This window comes from Aspergillus uvarum (genome assembly GCF_003184745.1).
Source record: "Aspergillus uvarum CBS 121591 unplaced genomic scaffold BO82scaffold_19, whole genome shotgun sequence".
Classification (NCBI taxonomy): domain Eukaryota; kingdom Fungi; phylum Ascomycota; class Eurotiomycetes; order Eurotiales; family Aspergillaceae; genus Aspergillus; species Aspergillus uvarum.
This window is the reverse complement of record NW_020291316.1, coordinates 76,878-92,529: the sequence shown is the minus strand read 5'-3', so window position 1 is coordinate 92,529 and position 15,652 is coordinate 76,878. Positions and strand designations below refer to the sequence as shown.

The following is a 15,652-nucleotide window of genomic DNA, read 5'->3' as shown; positions in this document are numbered from 1 at the left end:
CGGGCCGTAGGGACCTGTTGTGCTGCAACCTGGCCTTATGCCAGCACCGCCGCTTCACACAACAGTCTCCTGATCCCCCGCATAGTCATTCAGGACAGCAGCTGTTGGCGTTGCGCGCTTCGAGACTGGGTGTTTACTATAGGTGCTTCTTCTTTTCTATTCAGCCTGTGGTGCTCCAAATTCCGTCTTCTGGAGTCTTTATTGTTCAAGGAGATTCCCCTCACTCTTCCCATTAACGGAGCCCCGTTTACCACGCCGCCAACATGGACTACGAAGCGTTGAAGGACCAATGGAGCGACGTTGAGGATCGCGACGGCATCAGACTGAGCTGGAACACATTTCCAAGCTCTCGCATGGTTAGTGTTCTGGTATCGATAATTTACACACGTCAGTCACTAAGTCAGTCCATCATAGGAAGCATCCCGACTTGTTGTCCCCATCGGTGCCGTCTACACACCCCTTAAGGAGAAGCCGGACTCTCCACTGCTACAATATGAGCCAGTGACCTGCAAAGCGCCCTGCCGGGCCGTTTTGAATCCTTATGCGTATGCTAGACGGTTGTCTTTGAAATGAAGTAAAGCTCCAACTGACATCATCTAGCAATGTTGACGTTCGCGCCCGCATCTGGATCTGCCCTTTCTGTCTCATGCGCAACCCTCTGCCCCCTCACTACAAGGATATCACCGAGAGCACAATACCCCCGGAACTCCATCCCATGAGCACGACGATCGAGTATCAACTGGCACGCCCTGCTCCCGCTCCTCCCATCTTCGTCTATGTTGTCGATACCTGCCAGGATGAAGACAGCCTGAAGGCCGTCAAGGACTCATTGATTATGAGTCTGTCGCTGCTGCCAGCCAACGCCTTGGTTGGTCTGATCACATTCGGTACAATGGTAGGGACCACTTTTGACTCGGTCACGGTAGAATGGAATGTTAATTTGAGATACAGGCTCAAGTACATGAGCTTGGCTACACCGAATGTGCCAAGTCTTATGTCTTCCGCGGCAGCAAAGAGTATGCTGCAAAGCAGGTCCAGGAGATGCTTGGTCTCGCATCTGGGGTGCGGCCGAACGTGCCCCAGCAGCCCGCTCGCCCTCCCCTGGGACCCGCGGCACGATTCCTTCTTCCCGTTCAGCAGGCGGAATTCCAGATCACGAATGTGCTCGAGCAGCTGCAGCGCGATCCTTGGCCTGTTGCGAACGATAAGCGTCCTCTCAGATGTACTGGTGTTGCTCTTAGCGTTGCCGTTGGCCTGCTCGAGACCTCCTTCCAGAACGCGGGTGGACGCATCATGATCTTCACCAGCGGTCCGGCCACTGAAGGCCCGGGTCATGTCGTCGGCCCTGAGCTGAAGGAGCCTATCCGCTCTCACCACGATATTGATAGAGACAACATCAAGTACTACAAGAAGGCTGTCAAGGTAGGTTCCAATGTGGTCGTGAAGTGCTCTCATACTATACTAACGGATGCACATAGTTTTACGACAGCATGGCTAAGCGTGCCGCTAACAATGGACACATTGTTGACCTCTTTGCCGGGTGTCTTGACCAGGTCGGTATGCTGGAGATGAAGAATCTCGCCAACTACACCGGTGGTCATATGCTTCTCACGGATAGCTTCACATCCTCGCAGTTCAAGCAGTCATTTGTCAGAATCTTCGACAAGGACGCCAACGATAACCTGCTCATGGGCTTCAACGCATCCCTGGAGGTGCTCACCACCAAGGAACTGAAGGTTACCGGACTTATTGGACACGCGGTCTCTTTGAACAAGAAGTCGAGCTCGGTTGGTGAGACGGAGTGCGGAATTGGTAACACTTGCGCCTGGAAGATGTGTGGAATCGATCCCTCCTCGAGTTACGGCGTCTACTTCGAAATCGCGAACCAAGGCGGTCCGGCAGCAGTCCAGCAAGGCCCTCAAAGAGGAATGATGCAATTCCTGACATACTACCAGCATTCGTCTGGGCACTATCACCTTCGAGTTACGACCGTCGCACGGAATCTCAGTGGTCCGGCTGGTGACCCTACACTCGCACAGTCTTTCGACCAGGAAGCCGCTGCCGTGTTGATGGCTCGGATTGCGGTATTCAAGGCTGAGGTTGATGACGGACCGGATGTGCTCAGATGGGTTGACCGCATGCTTATCCGGCTCTGCTCTCGCTTTGCCGACTACCGGAAGGATGATCCTACCTCGTTCCGATTGGAGAAGAACTTCACTCTCTATCCTCAGTTTATGTTCCATTTGCGCCGAAGCCAGTTCTTGCAGGTGTTCAACAACTCGCCCGATGAGACTGCCTTCTATAGACACGTCCTCAATCACGAGGATGTCGGCGATTCTCTTGTCATGATTCAGCCCACGCTCGATTCGTATTCTCTCGAGCACGAAGGAAGCCAACCGGTCCTTCTGGATTCTGCTTCCATCCAGCCTTCCCACATCTTGCTGCTGGATACTTTCTTCCATATCCTAATCTTTCACGGAGAGACTATCGCAGAATGGAGAAAGGCCGGCTACCAGGAACAGGAGGGTTACGAAAACTTAAAGGCTCTCCTCGAACAGCCAAAGGAAGATGCCAGGGTTCGTGAACACCCATCGTTACACATTGTCCGCTTTTCTGCTAACTGGTTGCAAATCACAGGAGCTGATCTCGGACCGTTTCCCCTTGCCCCGTTTCATCGTCTGCGATGCTGGCGGTTCTCAGGCGCGTTTCCTGCTGTCCAAGCTGAATCCTTCCACGACGCACACGACAGGAGGATATGGGGGCGGTGTCACGTCGCAAACGATTTTCACCGACGATGTCTCGTTGCAGACTTTCATGGATCATCTGATGAAGTAAGTTCGCCACATGCCGGATTCGCAGTCAATCATCTCTAACCTAAACCACTAGGCTTGCTGTTTCTGGAACCAGCTAGATTTGACAAGGAATGGCCATAACAAGAGCAAGGGGCGGTTTACGTTGGTCGTCGGGTCGTTTGTATCTTTAGCGGTTTTTCCTATTTTTGTCTGTTACCCTGGAATATATCAGCTGCCTAAATTAGATGCATTGAACACAAACAAAAACTCAGTAAGATGGTCACTCAGCACTATACATCATTTTCCCACCTGTCATGAAAAGCACCCGCGGCTCTCTGTCATGGTCACGTGATGCTATCGGGCTGAGCCCTATTGCGCCAAGCCGTTTCGGGAGGCTCGCTTAGTGGAGGTGCCGGCGGCAGCTAAATATCCTTCAATTTCAGATAACATCTTGCCTTCTTTCTTTGTACCATCCACCCCGACAACTCCCAAGGACGATCGACCACCTTTCGCACTCGCCATGCGTAAGTATCATCTCCTTGGTGTCAAAATGGCGGACTGAACTGACATCATACCCATTGGGCAGCTCCCAAGTTCGACCCCAATGAGGTGAAGATCATGTAAGTTGCGCACCGCGGAATTCTTGCCTCGCGACAACCTTCGAAGATCGCAATGCTAACCGCTATATTAGTCACCTGAGAGTGACTGGTGGTGAGGTCGGAGCCCAGTCTGCTCTGGCTCCCAAGATCGGTCCCCTCGGTCTGTCTCCCAAGAAGATTGGTGAAGATATCGCCAAGAACACTGGTGACTGGGTATGGAATCACCGCGCTCGCGCTCACTCCCGCGATTCAGGGACCAGTCGCTAATATCGATTTGTCGGTTTTTATAGAAGGGTCTGCGTGTCACCGTCAGACTCACCATCCAGAACCGTCAGGCCGCCGTCTCCGTTGTGCCCTCTGCCTCTTCCCTTGTCATCAAGGCCCTCAAGGAGCCCCCGCGTGACCGCAAGAAGGAGAAGAACATCAAGCACAATAAGTCCGTCTCTCTCGATGAGATCGTCGAGATTGCCCGCCAGATGCGCAACCGCTCTCTGGCTAAGGAGCTCAAGGGTACCGTCCTTGAGATCCTCGGTACCGCCTTCTCCGTCGGTTGCCAGGTCGATGGCCGCAGCCCCAAGGATGTCTCTGACGACATCAAGGCTGGCGAGATCGACGGTATGTTCCCCCTTGACCCCAGTCTCGGCATTGTTCGCAGCATGCTAATAAACTTTTAGTCCCCTCCGAGTAAATGATCAATCATGTATCATGGCGGTCGCGATGATGTATCGACATGCTAGTTGCTTAATATGATCGTTCTCACGAACAAAACCAAAATACCCTTACGAGTCATGACTAGAATCCCCACTGTTGTTTTCGCATCGGCAAAAAATGATAAGTGTTTTTTCGCTGGGCATCCCGTTCAATGATTCCCTTCGGTACCTCCCCCCAAACCCCTCCTGATTGCTTCTCACGGTCTACTTGCTGTCTTTCCCCTGTGCAAGCTGGATCCTGTCAAGACAACACTTTCTATCCATCTATTGGATCCTCTGCAACACTCTGGCCCTTACCGTCTCTTCCCGCCTTCGGGCCTGGATTTGACTTGTTACCAAACGTGGTATAGGCTTATTTTACGCAGAGGAGATGAAACCTCATGACCCGTTACTCACCGCTGCATTCTTGGACGGAGCTCAGCTTCTGACAGTGGATGTGGTGGTCCATATTACGGTCAACATATCGTAACACGTAATTCAGATATTTTCATATCATCCGCTACAAATCTCAATTTCAATTGTCTACGATGAGCTTCATCCATTCTTGATCCTCGTATTTCCATATTCTGCCGCGTAATATCCATAACCCCTTCAAGCTGGAATACTGCCTGGCATGCGGGCAGATCCGTGCTAAGTGGCAGCCACAGGCAGCGTCACGGCGAAAGAATTGGAAAAAAAAAAAAAAAAAAAAAAAAAAAAAAAAAAAAAAAAAAAAAAGAGCCATGAGCCACCAAAAAAATTAGGATTGCGCAAGGCGACGGACAACACCGAAGAATCCCACGCTCTCCACCCACCGGGGGCGGCGCCATGGCTTATGGCCCATGGCAGTTGGTCCCTGATACGCGCCCGCATGCAGGTGCCCCTTTGCAACCTAGTCGAGGTCACCACAGCGGGTGGCAGTACCAGCTTGACAGCCCATCAGAATGCTGTTTTGTGATGATAAGTGAGTGGCTGCTTCACAAGTGCATTTTTCTTTTTCTTTTACGCCGCATTTCAATATCTCCTATACCTACGCACAAGCTGAGTCAGCCATGATCAAGTTAAATTAGTTCGTTAGCTGGCTATGTGACCCACTCCAATGAAGTTCCCTGACCAGTCTTCCCCGATTTTGAAACCTCATGACTACTACCTACACATCACGGTTTTTTGCCAGGTGGGCGAGAGCGAGAGGATCCTCCACCATTCGGCCGCAGATCAACCTGAGGGATCCAACGAGAAACCTATCGGGAGCAAGAAGAAAACAAAAGAAAAAGAAAAAGGACCTGACAGGTGCAGAGTACATGCGTATATGGTGCATCCTTACAGAGAGGAGAGAAAGCCCTGGCGGACTGACAGACACCCCTCTCTCACAGCAGTTTGCGGTTTCCTGGCGGCCTGGCAAGTGATAAGTCTTAAGGGAGTTAAACTAAGTTTGCGGATCCGCAACACCCTCCAGACCTTCCCCGGCTCGTGACATGACCGCCCCGGTGGTCGAGCTCAGGGTCCGGTCCTAGACACGGAGTTTCTCTTAAAGAAAAGTCAGGGCTTTTTTTTTCTTCTTTTTTTTTTCTGGCGGACTCGAGGAATGGAGGATGGTTTTGAATGCGGTTTGGCGGGCGGCCCCATTCCCGCTTGGTCTGGGCCGAGATACTATCGATAGTCGATATACTTACTAGTCTCGCATGGTACGAGTATGAGTTGGGTGAATGGAGAGGAGGGGGTGCAAGGGGGGCAGCGCGGTTTCAGCAACCATCAACGAGACGACAAAAAAAGAAAATGGGAGAAATCAGAAATGCCAGACAGGCCATGAAGATTCATAACTTTGCTTATCCCACCAACTAACAAGCATCAATGATTCTTAGGTGGTCTCTTTCTAAGACCCCATCGTCGTACCTACCTGCCTGCTGTGCTAGGCGAAGCGAAGCTGGCTGATTTTCGCCATTGTGACTGGACAGACGGGCAGACACCGGCTTCATTTGAACCAAGGTCGATGGAGGGCTGATGTTTGATTCATTTGATGCGGACTGAGCGAGGTTGGGACGAACTATGTCAGAACAAAGCTGGGCTCTGAATGCGTGAGGGCTTGTGTTGCCTCGTTTATATGTTGTGTTCAAGACTGGAGCGTTCAATATATGTTTTCTCGGCAGACGAAAAGGATCGACTACTCCACGCCGGCAGTTGGGGGAAATCAAAAGCAGCCTATCGAATGAATGAAATGACCGTGAAGGAGGTCCTGGGGGCTTGAGTTGTCAGGTACCTATCGGCCTATCTCACCTGATCGCAGGTGGCATGCGTGTATTGCTTTTCAGCCTCGCGCATTGGGGCTGCAGAAATGATGCAAGTAACAGCAACCGATGGCCCAACATTTTCCGGCCCTCGCATTTGTGCAGCCACCACCGATCGCTGCTTCTTCGTTTTCTATCATTCTCACTTCTCCCTTTCGGCTTACTATGAGTGAGTAGCAAAGGACAGGCGGACTACATGATGCAGGATTTCCGGCCCCTATCATCGGGGTCTTTGAAAGATCTATAGATCCAACTTTCTGTTCTTTGTTGAAAACATCCCCCCACGATCGGAAATTCGAATTGATACAGTTGTAACAATCCATGGATTCATCTGTTTATCTTTTCCCCTTCAACTTACTTACCATGCGAGAAAAAAGGAACTTTTCAACCCTCTCTCCAAGGCCAGCGTGCAGCTGCCGCTTAAAGGATGGACATGGACTCCACTCCAACCAAGCCCACCACACTCCACCCCCCTTCTCAAAAGTGCCAGATCGCTCCGAGACCCAACCCACCAAACAAACCCTCGTAACTGCCAGGCAGCCCCCAAAAGGCAGGGCCCCCCAAGGCTTGTTCACCGCGGGCGCCAACTAGGACCGGGGGGATAATAAAAAGGGAGGGAAGAGGGGGAGGAGGTCGGGAGGGTTTCCCAGTATCCATGGCTGATTACTGTTGGACCACTGACGTTGGACAGGCCTGGATTGCTCCTGCGCCCAAGTGGCTAGCGCCAGACCATCCTGGCCGTTAGATCGTAACTCTAGGTGGGTCGGGGAAAGTGAAGGTGGGGGGAGGAAGAGGAGAGGGGATAGATGTTCGTGTTTCTTTGGTTACGATCCGCTCTCTGCTCTCCGTGTGGGTGGTGGAGGATTGTATGTGTGATTGAGTGACGGAATATGTCTCGGGACGGAAGCGGTAGGATGAGAAGGAAGAGAAACGGGACAGGAGATGGAGATGATGCTATAAGTGCTGCTAGTGCAGCGACCCGTAAACTCCGCACTCCGTTGATATCGAATTGACAGAGGAGAGAGGGCGAGTTATCAAAAATTCAGTATCAAAGAGACCGGATGTGGAGTCGAGGAGAGGAGAGGAGGAGGGGAGGAGGAGGGGAGGTGGAGGAGGAGGAGGAGGAAGAGGAGGGGAAGAGGGAAGAGGGAGGGAAGGAGCGATGCCATCCGTGGAAACCAGAGCTAGTGATCTACTTGACTACTCATCCAAGCGGGAGGAGTTTACCTTCGCTATTATTACTCCTACGTACTGCAACCACACTACATACTTCATACTGCTGCTGCTACTGCTGCCTTCTCGCTAGGTTATTCATTTCAAAGCCTGAGTCCCGACTCCAGTCCGTTTATACTGACACTGACATTTGCATCTCTTCGACGGCAGCACCGTTTAAACACCGTCTCATCTCAGCCACCACCGACTCATCTTCATCCTGGACGCCTCAAATACTCTAGGAAAAAAAACCCACCAGGTTCCAGCCCCAGTGGTTATTGGCTCCACTCTCACTGGCCCATTCGCGCTTTTCTCTCCCCCACTCTCAAAAAAAGGAACCTGGAACCAGTTGGCTGCCGCCGTCCACGGCTTGCGTTTGAGATGCTCCGCTCCGTCATGAATGGTGACTGACTCTTTGTTTGCTACAGAGAGTGGATTACAGACTAAAGGCCCAAGTCCAGCTAAGACCCACCCAATGGTCCGCCCACTGGAGCTTTAAATTCCATGTTCCATATTATTATCCTTCTTCTTGCGTCTTGCGTCTTGCGTCTTGCTACTGCTGCTGCTCCTCTTGCTCCATCCAAGACCCAAAGGCTTCCTTTATGCTCGGTCGTCTTCGAATGTGGTCCCGGTCAAGCTAAATAGTCCTAGTCGAAGAGAAAGGAGAGATTAAAAATCTCTAATACGAGTACAAAGAACTTTTTTCTACTGGCTGACTCCGGAGCGTTTTTTGACATATTTCTTTTCCCTTTTGGATTTCCACCCGGAATTCTCTTAATTCTTACACTTTTCTCCTCTGTCTCAAATCTTGTCTTCCTCTCCGCCCGCCGTTGGGATCAGCTCCGCTTCCACAGCCTTGCGGTGCCTGGATTCCGGCGCCCTTTTTTCATTGTATGCTCCGTACTGTACTATTCAGTTCGACTATCAGTGAAAGCTGGAAGTTGCCTGTTGATTGGCATTGACTACGAAAGATTGTCATCAGCTAGTGGTGCCATGTTCAACCTTTCTACAACACTATCGCTTCCCTGATTCGGATTTTGCCGCCCTTCTGAATGTGATTCGTTCCTCCATCCTCTATTTCGATTGCCGTATTCATTGATTGATTGATTCTCTTCCCCCCCCCCCCCTCCTCCCCTCATTATTCTTGATTAGTATTTCTTTTTTTTTCTGAATAATTTTCTTTTTCATTATTTCTTTTATTATTGTCCTCACGATTATCATTATTGTTGTTATTATCCTCCCGATTATTCCTTTTTTTCAACACTCCGACCTTTTCTTACCAACTAATGACAACCACCACAATTCATATCACTCGACTCCCGACCGGTTCGCTCGTTCATCATCTCTCCTCTCTCCGCGCATTTACCCTTGTCGCACCTTTCCCTTCCTTTCCTTCCCTACGCCATCACCCTTGACTCCATCCGGGTACAACATTTCTGCCAAGTGCAGAATCGACTGCTGGTTGATCGCGCCGTGCGGACACCTGCGTCAGTGTGGGCGCTCGACCAGGCTGACTAGGGTTGTGACTTTCAATCCCTTCCCTCCCTTGCATCGCTTCTTCATCCACCGAGACTGCCCGGCAGCAAATAGCGTCTCCCGAGCGGATCGCCTGCGTGTCTTTTCTATCTTCTGGAATCCTGCGCCTTCGTGGATGGTATCTTCGCCCCAGATTCGGCTTCTATCCAGTCATCTCTCCTCTAATTCCTTGGTGCCGGCTGCTGTACGTTCGACCTCCAGATCAGCATACCGTTCAACAGCGTTCATGTCGAGCCCAGAGACAAGCGGTGGGGGGCTTCGCTGAAGTGTCAAGTGAGCCGGCTCATGTCCAGGATGAGGTGTAGGAAACGCTTCAAGGCGGATGCTCGTTAAATCTCTAGCGAGAGATTGATTGTCGACAATACTGACTGCTCTCCATCTATCGGAGCCGCTCTCCGCCCAGGCTTCCCCTCCTCTCACGTCGCTTCACATAGCGACATTATTGTTTCTTTTGTCTTTTGGCTAGCTATCTCTTGCATCCGGCCTCTCTGTCCTCTTCATTCCCTCTTTATCTTGCCTAACCAGCAGAAACATTTATCGACCACGGGGGACGACGAGCGGTGCCATCGCCACCCGCGGTCAAGATGTTACCCTCGGTAGCATCATTTCCGCCCGTTCAACCGCATCACCATCTGCACTATCGTCATGGACCCGACAGCTTGAATGAACCTTACGACCTTAACGCCTCCTTCTCCGCTACTCTTCCCCACCAGGACATTAGCAAGAACTCATTTCAATCATTACCTCGAACCCGATTGCAATATCCACATCCGATTCAACGTCTCAGTGTTACAGATACTACGCGCCCGTTAACCCACACGAATAATGCGGGCGAGCATGCGTTACGAAGGAAGACACCCAACGGGACACTGGCGGCTGGATACGATGGAACCCCCGGAGATACTACCATTCAGCCCCCAGCGAGCAAGCATATTCTAGTGTCGCCTCTCGAGTCCAGTCATATGATCCTTCAACAAGCTGGATTAGCGTTGGAGACATGGCAGCAGCCAGGTCTGGATCGCGCCTCATCCGGGAAGCAGCTCAATTTTCCACCCGTCTACAAAAATGAGGCGACGCGGGGAAACGCGGCACCCGGGGAGATGGGCCAAGGGATCCATGGGGCAAGCTGGGTTCGTTCGTTGAACTACGTGCCTGGAATTGATTCAGTGCTGAACCAGACCTTGCCAATGCAACCCTCACAACAGCGGTTCTACTGGCACAATGGTGCCTATATTCCTACGGTGCTCCCCGCTACATTGCAGCCGTGCGTTGGTCCCACAGCTTCAGCAGGAACCGGTCCATATGGACCCTATTGGCCCGACGGGGCCTACATTCCTTATCGCCCAGCAGCATTTCGCGATACTCGTTTTCATACCCCAAGTCCGTTTTTGAAGGCCGTCAATCCCTCTAGTCTACAATTCCTCGATGCTGTTCAACCTCCCTTGAATCGACCGGGGTTATCAGCAGCTAGCCATCCTGACTCGAGTCTAGCTTGGAACCCTACCCCGACGGGGATGCTCAATGTTGAGTTACCCGTGCAGAACAACTTTCCCCGACGCCACTCGGAACAGAAGAGTCTGGATACCTCGCAACACCAACTGGTGCTCCCGTTCCATACCCGTCAAACCACCTCGAGCTGTGGTTTCCCGTCACGACAGAGTCACGATACACCGTCATGGCCGAATTCTGTGGGCAATCAGGGACCCCAGAACATGGACCCTGTAGGTAGCTCACGTGCAGCTAACGCAGAGTTCAAAGAAAAGGTGTTGACATGGGCCCATGGGGTCTACGTGGATCTTCTCGCATCTATACACCAGGCCCGACGAAACAGCATCTCCAATTCTGCCACTGAAGGCCCGAGTCAACGGCTCCTGAAGCCGAGCATATACCCCAAACCTCCTCGTCAGCCCGGACTTGACTTCTCCTCAAGCGCCGCTTGTAGTGACCTTTCTCGCCACAACAGCTTTCCACCTGCCCATTTCGATTACCAGGCGTCAAGACATGACGTTCAGATGCTCGATCGAATCCGTCACACCAGTCGATTTTCTTCTTCTCCCTCTGCCTCTCGTTTTGGTGCGCCGTCCCTCAATGAGGCCTCTACGGCTGCCAATGCTGTATCGTCTCTCGAGATGCTATCGCATCTCTGTATAGAAAGTGGTTGGGAATGGATTGACGGCATGCTTCTCGGAGGCTGCCTGGCTTATGGTCTCGGTGACTATAATAAGGCTACACGGTGGTATTCGCGGATCATCGCCCGAGATTCTTCGTGAGTATCCTCCATTATAGCTGATAATCAGACCGCTAACATTAGACCAGACACGTGGAGGCAATCTCCAACCTTGCTGCTACACTTTTAGCGCTTGATCGCCGGGACGAAGCCATGCAACATTGGCTTCGCGCTGTGAAACTACGCCCAAGCTATTTTGAAGCCGTGGAGCATTTGATCGGACTTTTGTGCAGCAGTCAACGGGGCAAGGAGGCGGTAAACATTATCGAATTTGTGCAAAATTCTCTACGTTCTTCTCCTGGTGGAGATTGTTTCAAAGCGGATGAGCATGCGAGCGAGACGGAAAGCGATGCTGAAAGTAGAGCTTCCAGCGCGTCCGACTTGGGCTCGTACGAAAAAGCTACATTCGATTATGACGATGATTTTAGTCGATCTGTAACCACCATCCGTGGTCCAGCTGATGCGAAAACCGCTGGGTTTGGCTCGAGTGGATACTCCATACCCGGCTGCGACAATGGAAGGATACTGGCTCTGGTCCACGCTAAAGGAAACATGCTTTATGCATTGGGGGACAACGTGGGAGCTGCGGCAGCTTTCGAAGACGCAATCCTAATTGCCGCGGGTAGAAGACGCCATGGGATCCAGAACCTGATCAAGCAGATATTTTCGGCCTTTATGCACAGTGGCAATCGTGCTCAACCCGCCGGAGAACCCCAAGGGCCCCAGGAAAGTATTCTTCTGTATCCCGATCAAGCGCTTCAGACCTCGAAGTTAGTCTTTGCTCCGTGTGGAACTCCCCCGGGCATCAAATTTGTGGCAGAAGGTTTAGCGAGGAAGGCGGCTATCTCTACGACGAGCAACTCATTACTCTCTCTCGCCAAGATCTACCAAGACGGCATGTCCAACATTTCGTCCTCAGGGGCCCCGAAAGCTGCCCCAGGAGTTCGGGACATTCTGGCGCTTTACTACCTTTCCTTGTCTCTTCAACCCAGTCCATCAACTGCAAACAATGTAGGAATTCTATTGGCAGGGATTCACAACAAAGTCCCGAAAAAGGGGCTTCCACGCTCCAACGGGGAAATGCAACATCCCGAGATTCCTGGCGTTGTTCCCGGGACAGGAATATCGTTGGCCCTGGCGTACTACAATTATGGACTGCACCTGGATTCGCGGCATGCGCACCTCTATACAAACCTCGGAAGTCTACTGAAGGATATAGGCCAGCTACAAGCGGCGATTCGGATGTACGAACAGGCGGTTCAGTGCGACGGTAATTTTGATATTGCTCTGGCCAATCTGGCCAATGCAGTCAAGGATGCTGGACGTGTCAATGACGCTATCGTCTACTACAAGCGGGCTGTCAAGGTGAATCCGGAATTTGCAGAGGCTGTGTGTGGTCTCGCCAACGCCCTCAACTCTGTTTGCAACTGGGTTGGTCGTGGTGGCGTAGGCAACGGCATCGGCTTTAGAGATCGGTGGCATGTCGATGAGCAAGGGATGCTTCGGGACGCATATAGCACTGAGACCGGTGCGGGCTGGATCAAACGGGTGGTCGACATCGTCGACCGACAACTTAGAGAAGGAGAGTCATGGGGTCAGGGCTTGCTGACCCCAAATGCAGCCCAACAACTATGCGCCCAGCTGGTTCCCGCGATGAAGATCCGCAATCAGACAGCGTCTAGTTCACTGGCGGCTATCCTTCAGTCCTGGGCTGGTCAGCGATGGGAGGGAGCAAGGGTGGTACGACTCGTGGAGCGCGCCATCAGGTCTATCACTTGGCAATGGTACCAGGATCGCTACGTATATGGCAAAGAGTACCCCTTATCTAAATATCGGCGGCCACAGTTGCCCTCCGGGTTGACGGCGCCGAATGCGCCCACCGTGTTGCCTTTCCACACATTTACCTGCCCGCTCTCAGCAAAGCAGATCCGGCAGATTTCGCAGCGGAACGGTCTCCGCATATCTTGTTCGACGTTACGCTCGCCTTGGCTTCCAGCCACAGTCTACCCACCCCCTCCGCCCCCGAGCCCCTACTTGAAAGTCGGATATGTGTCATCTGATTTTAACAATCACCCTCTTGCGCATTTGATGCAGTCTGTCTTTGGTCTACATAATCCCTCACGTGTCAAGGCCTACTGCTACGCCACCACAGCCAGTGACCGGTCAGTCCATCGGCAGCAGATTGAGAAAGAGGCCCCAGTGTTCTACGATGCGAGTGGGTGGCCTGTTGACGTCCTCGTGAAGCAGATCGTCGAAGATGGTATTCATATTCTTATCAACCTGAACGGCTACACTCGCGGTGCCCGGAACGAAGTGTTTGCTGCCAGACCGGCTCCCATTCATATGTCATTCATGGGATTCGCAGGTACTCTGGGAGCTGAGTGGTGTGATTATATCCTGGCAGACGAAATCTCGATACCACCCGAGACATTAGCGCCGGGTCGCCGCAATGTGCGCATCGAGGACCGACTACTTGAGGAAGACCATGGCGAGGACCTCGAAGACTGGGTTTACGGGGAAAAGCTGGTCTATACACGGGACACCTTTTTCTGCTGTGATCACCGGCAAAGTGCGCCCGATGCTCAAGACCCGCAGATCGCATGGGAACAGGAGCAGAGTCGAAGATGGCGGATGCGCAAGGAGTTGTTCCCCAATCTCAGCGATGACACTATCATCCTCGGCAACTTCAACCAGCTTTATAAGGTAGGTTTTCTCTCTGGAATCTTTGACTTTACGCCCCGCTTACAAGGTTTAGATTGAACCCACAACTTTTCGCACCTGGCTGCGAATCCTCGCTCATGTTCCCAACGCCGTCCTCTGGCTCCTTCGTTTTCCCGACCTTGGCGAACGCAACCTCAAGGAAACGGCAATCGCATGGGCGGGCGAGGAGACCGCCTCCCGAATCATCTTCACTGATGTCGCCCCAAAGAACATGCATATCGCCCGTGCTAGAGTCTTGGACCTGTTTTTGGATACCCCAGAATGTAACGCCCACACCACGGCCACGGATGTCCTTTGGAGCGGTACCCCGCTCTTGACTCTCCCTCGTTATAAATACAAGATGTGCTCCCGCATGGCCAGCAGTATCCTCAGCAGCGCCCTTCCAGACAGCGACGCCGGCCGCGCCGCTCGGGAGGAGTTGATTGCCACCTCGGATGAGGACTATGAGAACAAGGCCATCCGCCTATGCCTCAGCTTGAATGCTCGTCGTACTCCTTCTACCGAGACATCGCCGACAGGTCGACTCTCCGAGATACGGAAGATGCTATTCCAGGAACGCTGGAAAGGCCGACTGTTCGATACGGCGCGATGGGTGCGGGATCTTGAAGACGCCTATGACCGCGTCTGGCAGCGATGGGTGACCGGCGAAGAAGGCGATATTTGGTTATGATCTAACCGTCTGTGTGTGCAATATACCAAGCTGTGCAAACTCTCTCTGTCTTCCTGAATATACCCCTTTGAGCGATTTCTTTTTTTGTTGTTGTTTTCTATTGGCTACATGGTACATGTCAGGGATCTTCAATTTTGCGTTAATTTGTCGTCTTGGCCTGTGGAGATATAATACCGTCATTGACGCCTGAATTATTGATCATTGTCTTGGGGTTTGAGGTGGTTTGCCAAGATGGTTCGAGATGTAGGCTTACGACATGTGCATTTTGTTACTCTATTCTTCTTTTCTTTGATGAAGTCATGGCCGGGTCGTTGTTCTTTGTATGTGCCTCGGTTTCTACCGCTTTGGAGTTACATACCAGTGTCTACATCTCTGTTGTTATGCCGGCGGGACCTACATCTGGGGTTCTTTCTACCTACTTGGATCATGGCGTTAGCGTTGAGCTTTTCGATATCTGTTTGTGCCTACCAACCCTCGGGTTTTCAATGAGGGCGAAGCCGCATAGAGGCTAATTCCGGTGGATGTGTTTGTTTTCTTGATACCTACCTGATAGAAGATATGCGATATGAAGAAATCCCCCCAAGCATGCTGTCGCTCACTCAAAGTATGCAATCAACTTCAGGGAAAGGAGATATGATAGGGGGCTTTTCGGTAAGATGACAGTAACTGGCTGTAAACAGGCAAGATAACCCCGCTGAGAGAATACTGGGTTCGGTGCACACACAGCACATGAACCCCCTAGGGAGTGGCAATGAACAGTCCAGAGGGAAGGGCACTGCAAAGTGGAATGTTCGCCTGGGATGAGGACCTCAGGCATCAATCCAGCGTACCCTGTCTTGCCAGCTTAAGTATAACTCAGTAACCTAGCTTAAAGTTTGCTAGAAGTTGAACAATTGTCCCATAATCAATTTTATGCAACAA

The 15,652-nt window shown here is 51.8% G+C and overlaps 4 protein-coding genes across 4 annotated transcripts; all 4 read left to right on the top strand.

Annotated features, from left to right (window-relative positions):
- Positions 1 to 263: 263 nt before the first annotated feature.
- Positions 264 to 2,835, top strand: sec23 (GTPase-activating protein SEC23; the record flags this gene model as incomplete). The annotated part of the gene is made up of 6 exons (XM_025631307.1): positions 264 to 356; positions 415 to 545; positions 601 to 895; positions 952 to 1,422; positions 1,479 to 2,576; positions 2,638 to 2,835. 6 exons carry the CDS (start codon positions 264 to 266, stop codon positions 2,833 to 2,835), a joined length of 2,286 nt encoding a protein of 761 aa, XP_025493128.1.
- A 519-nt stretch (positions 2,836 to 3,354) lies between these two features.
- On the top strand, positions 3,355 to 4,065 carry BO82DRAFT_280468 (60S ribosomal uL11 domain-containing protein; the record flags this gene model as incomplete). The annotated part of the gene is made up of 3 exons (XM_025631303.1): positions 3,355 to 3,401; positions 3,484 to 3,604; positions 3,682 to 4,065. Coding segments are annotated over 3 exons (552 nt in total), but the record flags the coding sequence as incomplete, so codon positions are not given.
- A 5,142-nt stretch (positions 4,066 to 9,207) lies between these two features.
- Positions 9,208 to 14,847, top strand: BO82DRAFT_48096 (UDP-N-acetylglucosaminyltransferase). Its single transcript, XM_025641240.1, has 3 exons — positions 9,208 to 11,379; positions 11,430 to 14,043; positions 14,096 to 14,847. The coding sequence occupies exons 1-3, from the start codon at positions 9,698 to 9,700 to the stop codon at positions 14,729 to 14,731; spliced, it is 4,932 nt and encodes a 1,643-aa protein (XP_025493126.1). The 5' UTR covers positions 9,208 to 9,697; the 3' UTR covers positions 14,732 to 14,847.
- BO82DRAFT_48125 (uncharacterized protein) lies at positions 14,848 to 15,275 on the top strand. Its single transcript, XM_025641241.1, has one exon. It carries the CDS (start codon positions 14,963 to 14,965, stop codon positions 15,218 to 15,220), a length of 258 nt encoding a protein of 85 aa, XP_025493125.1. The 5' UTR covers positions 14,848 to 14,962; the 3' UTR covers positions 15,221 to 15,275.
- Positions 15,276 to 15,652: the final 377 nt, after the last annotated feature.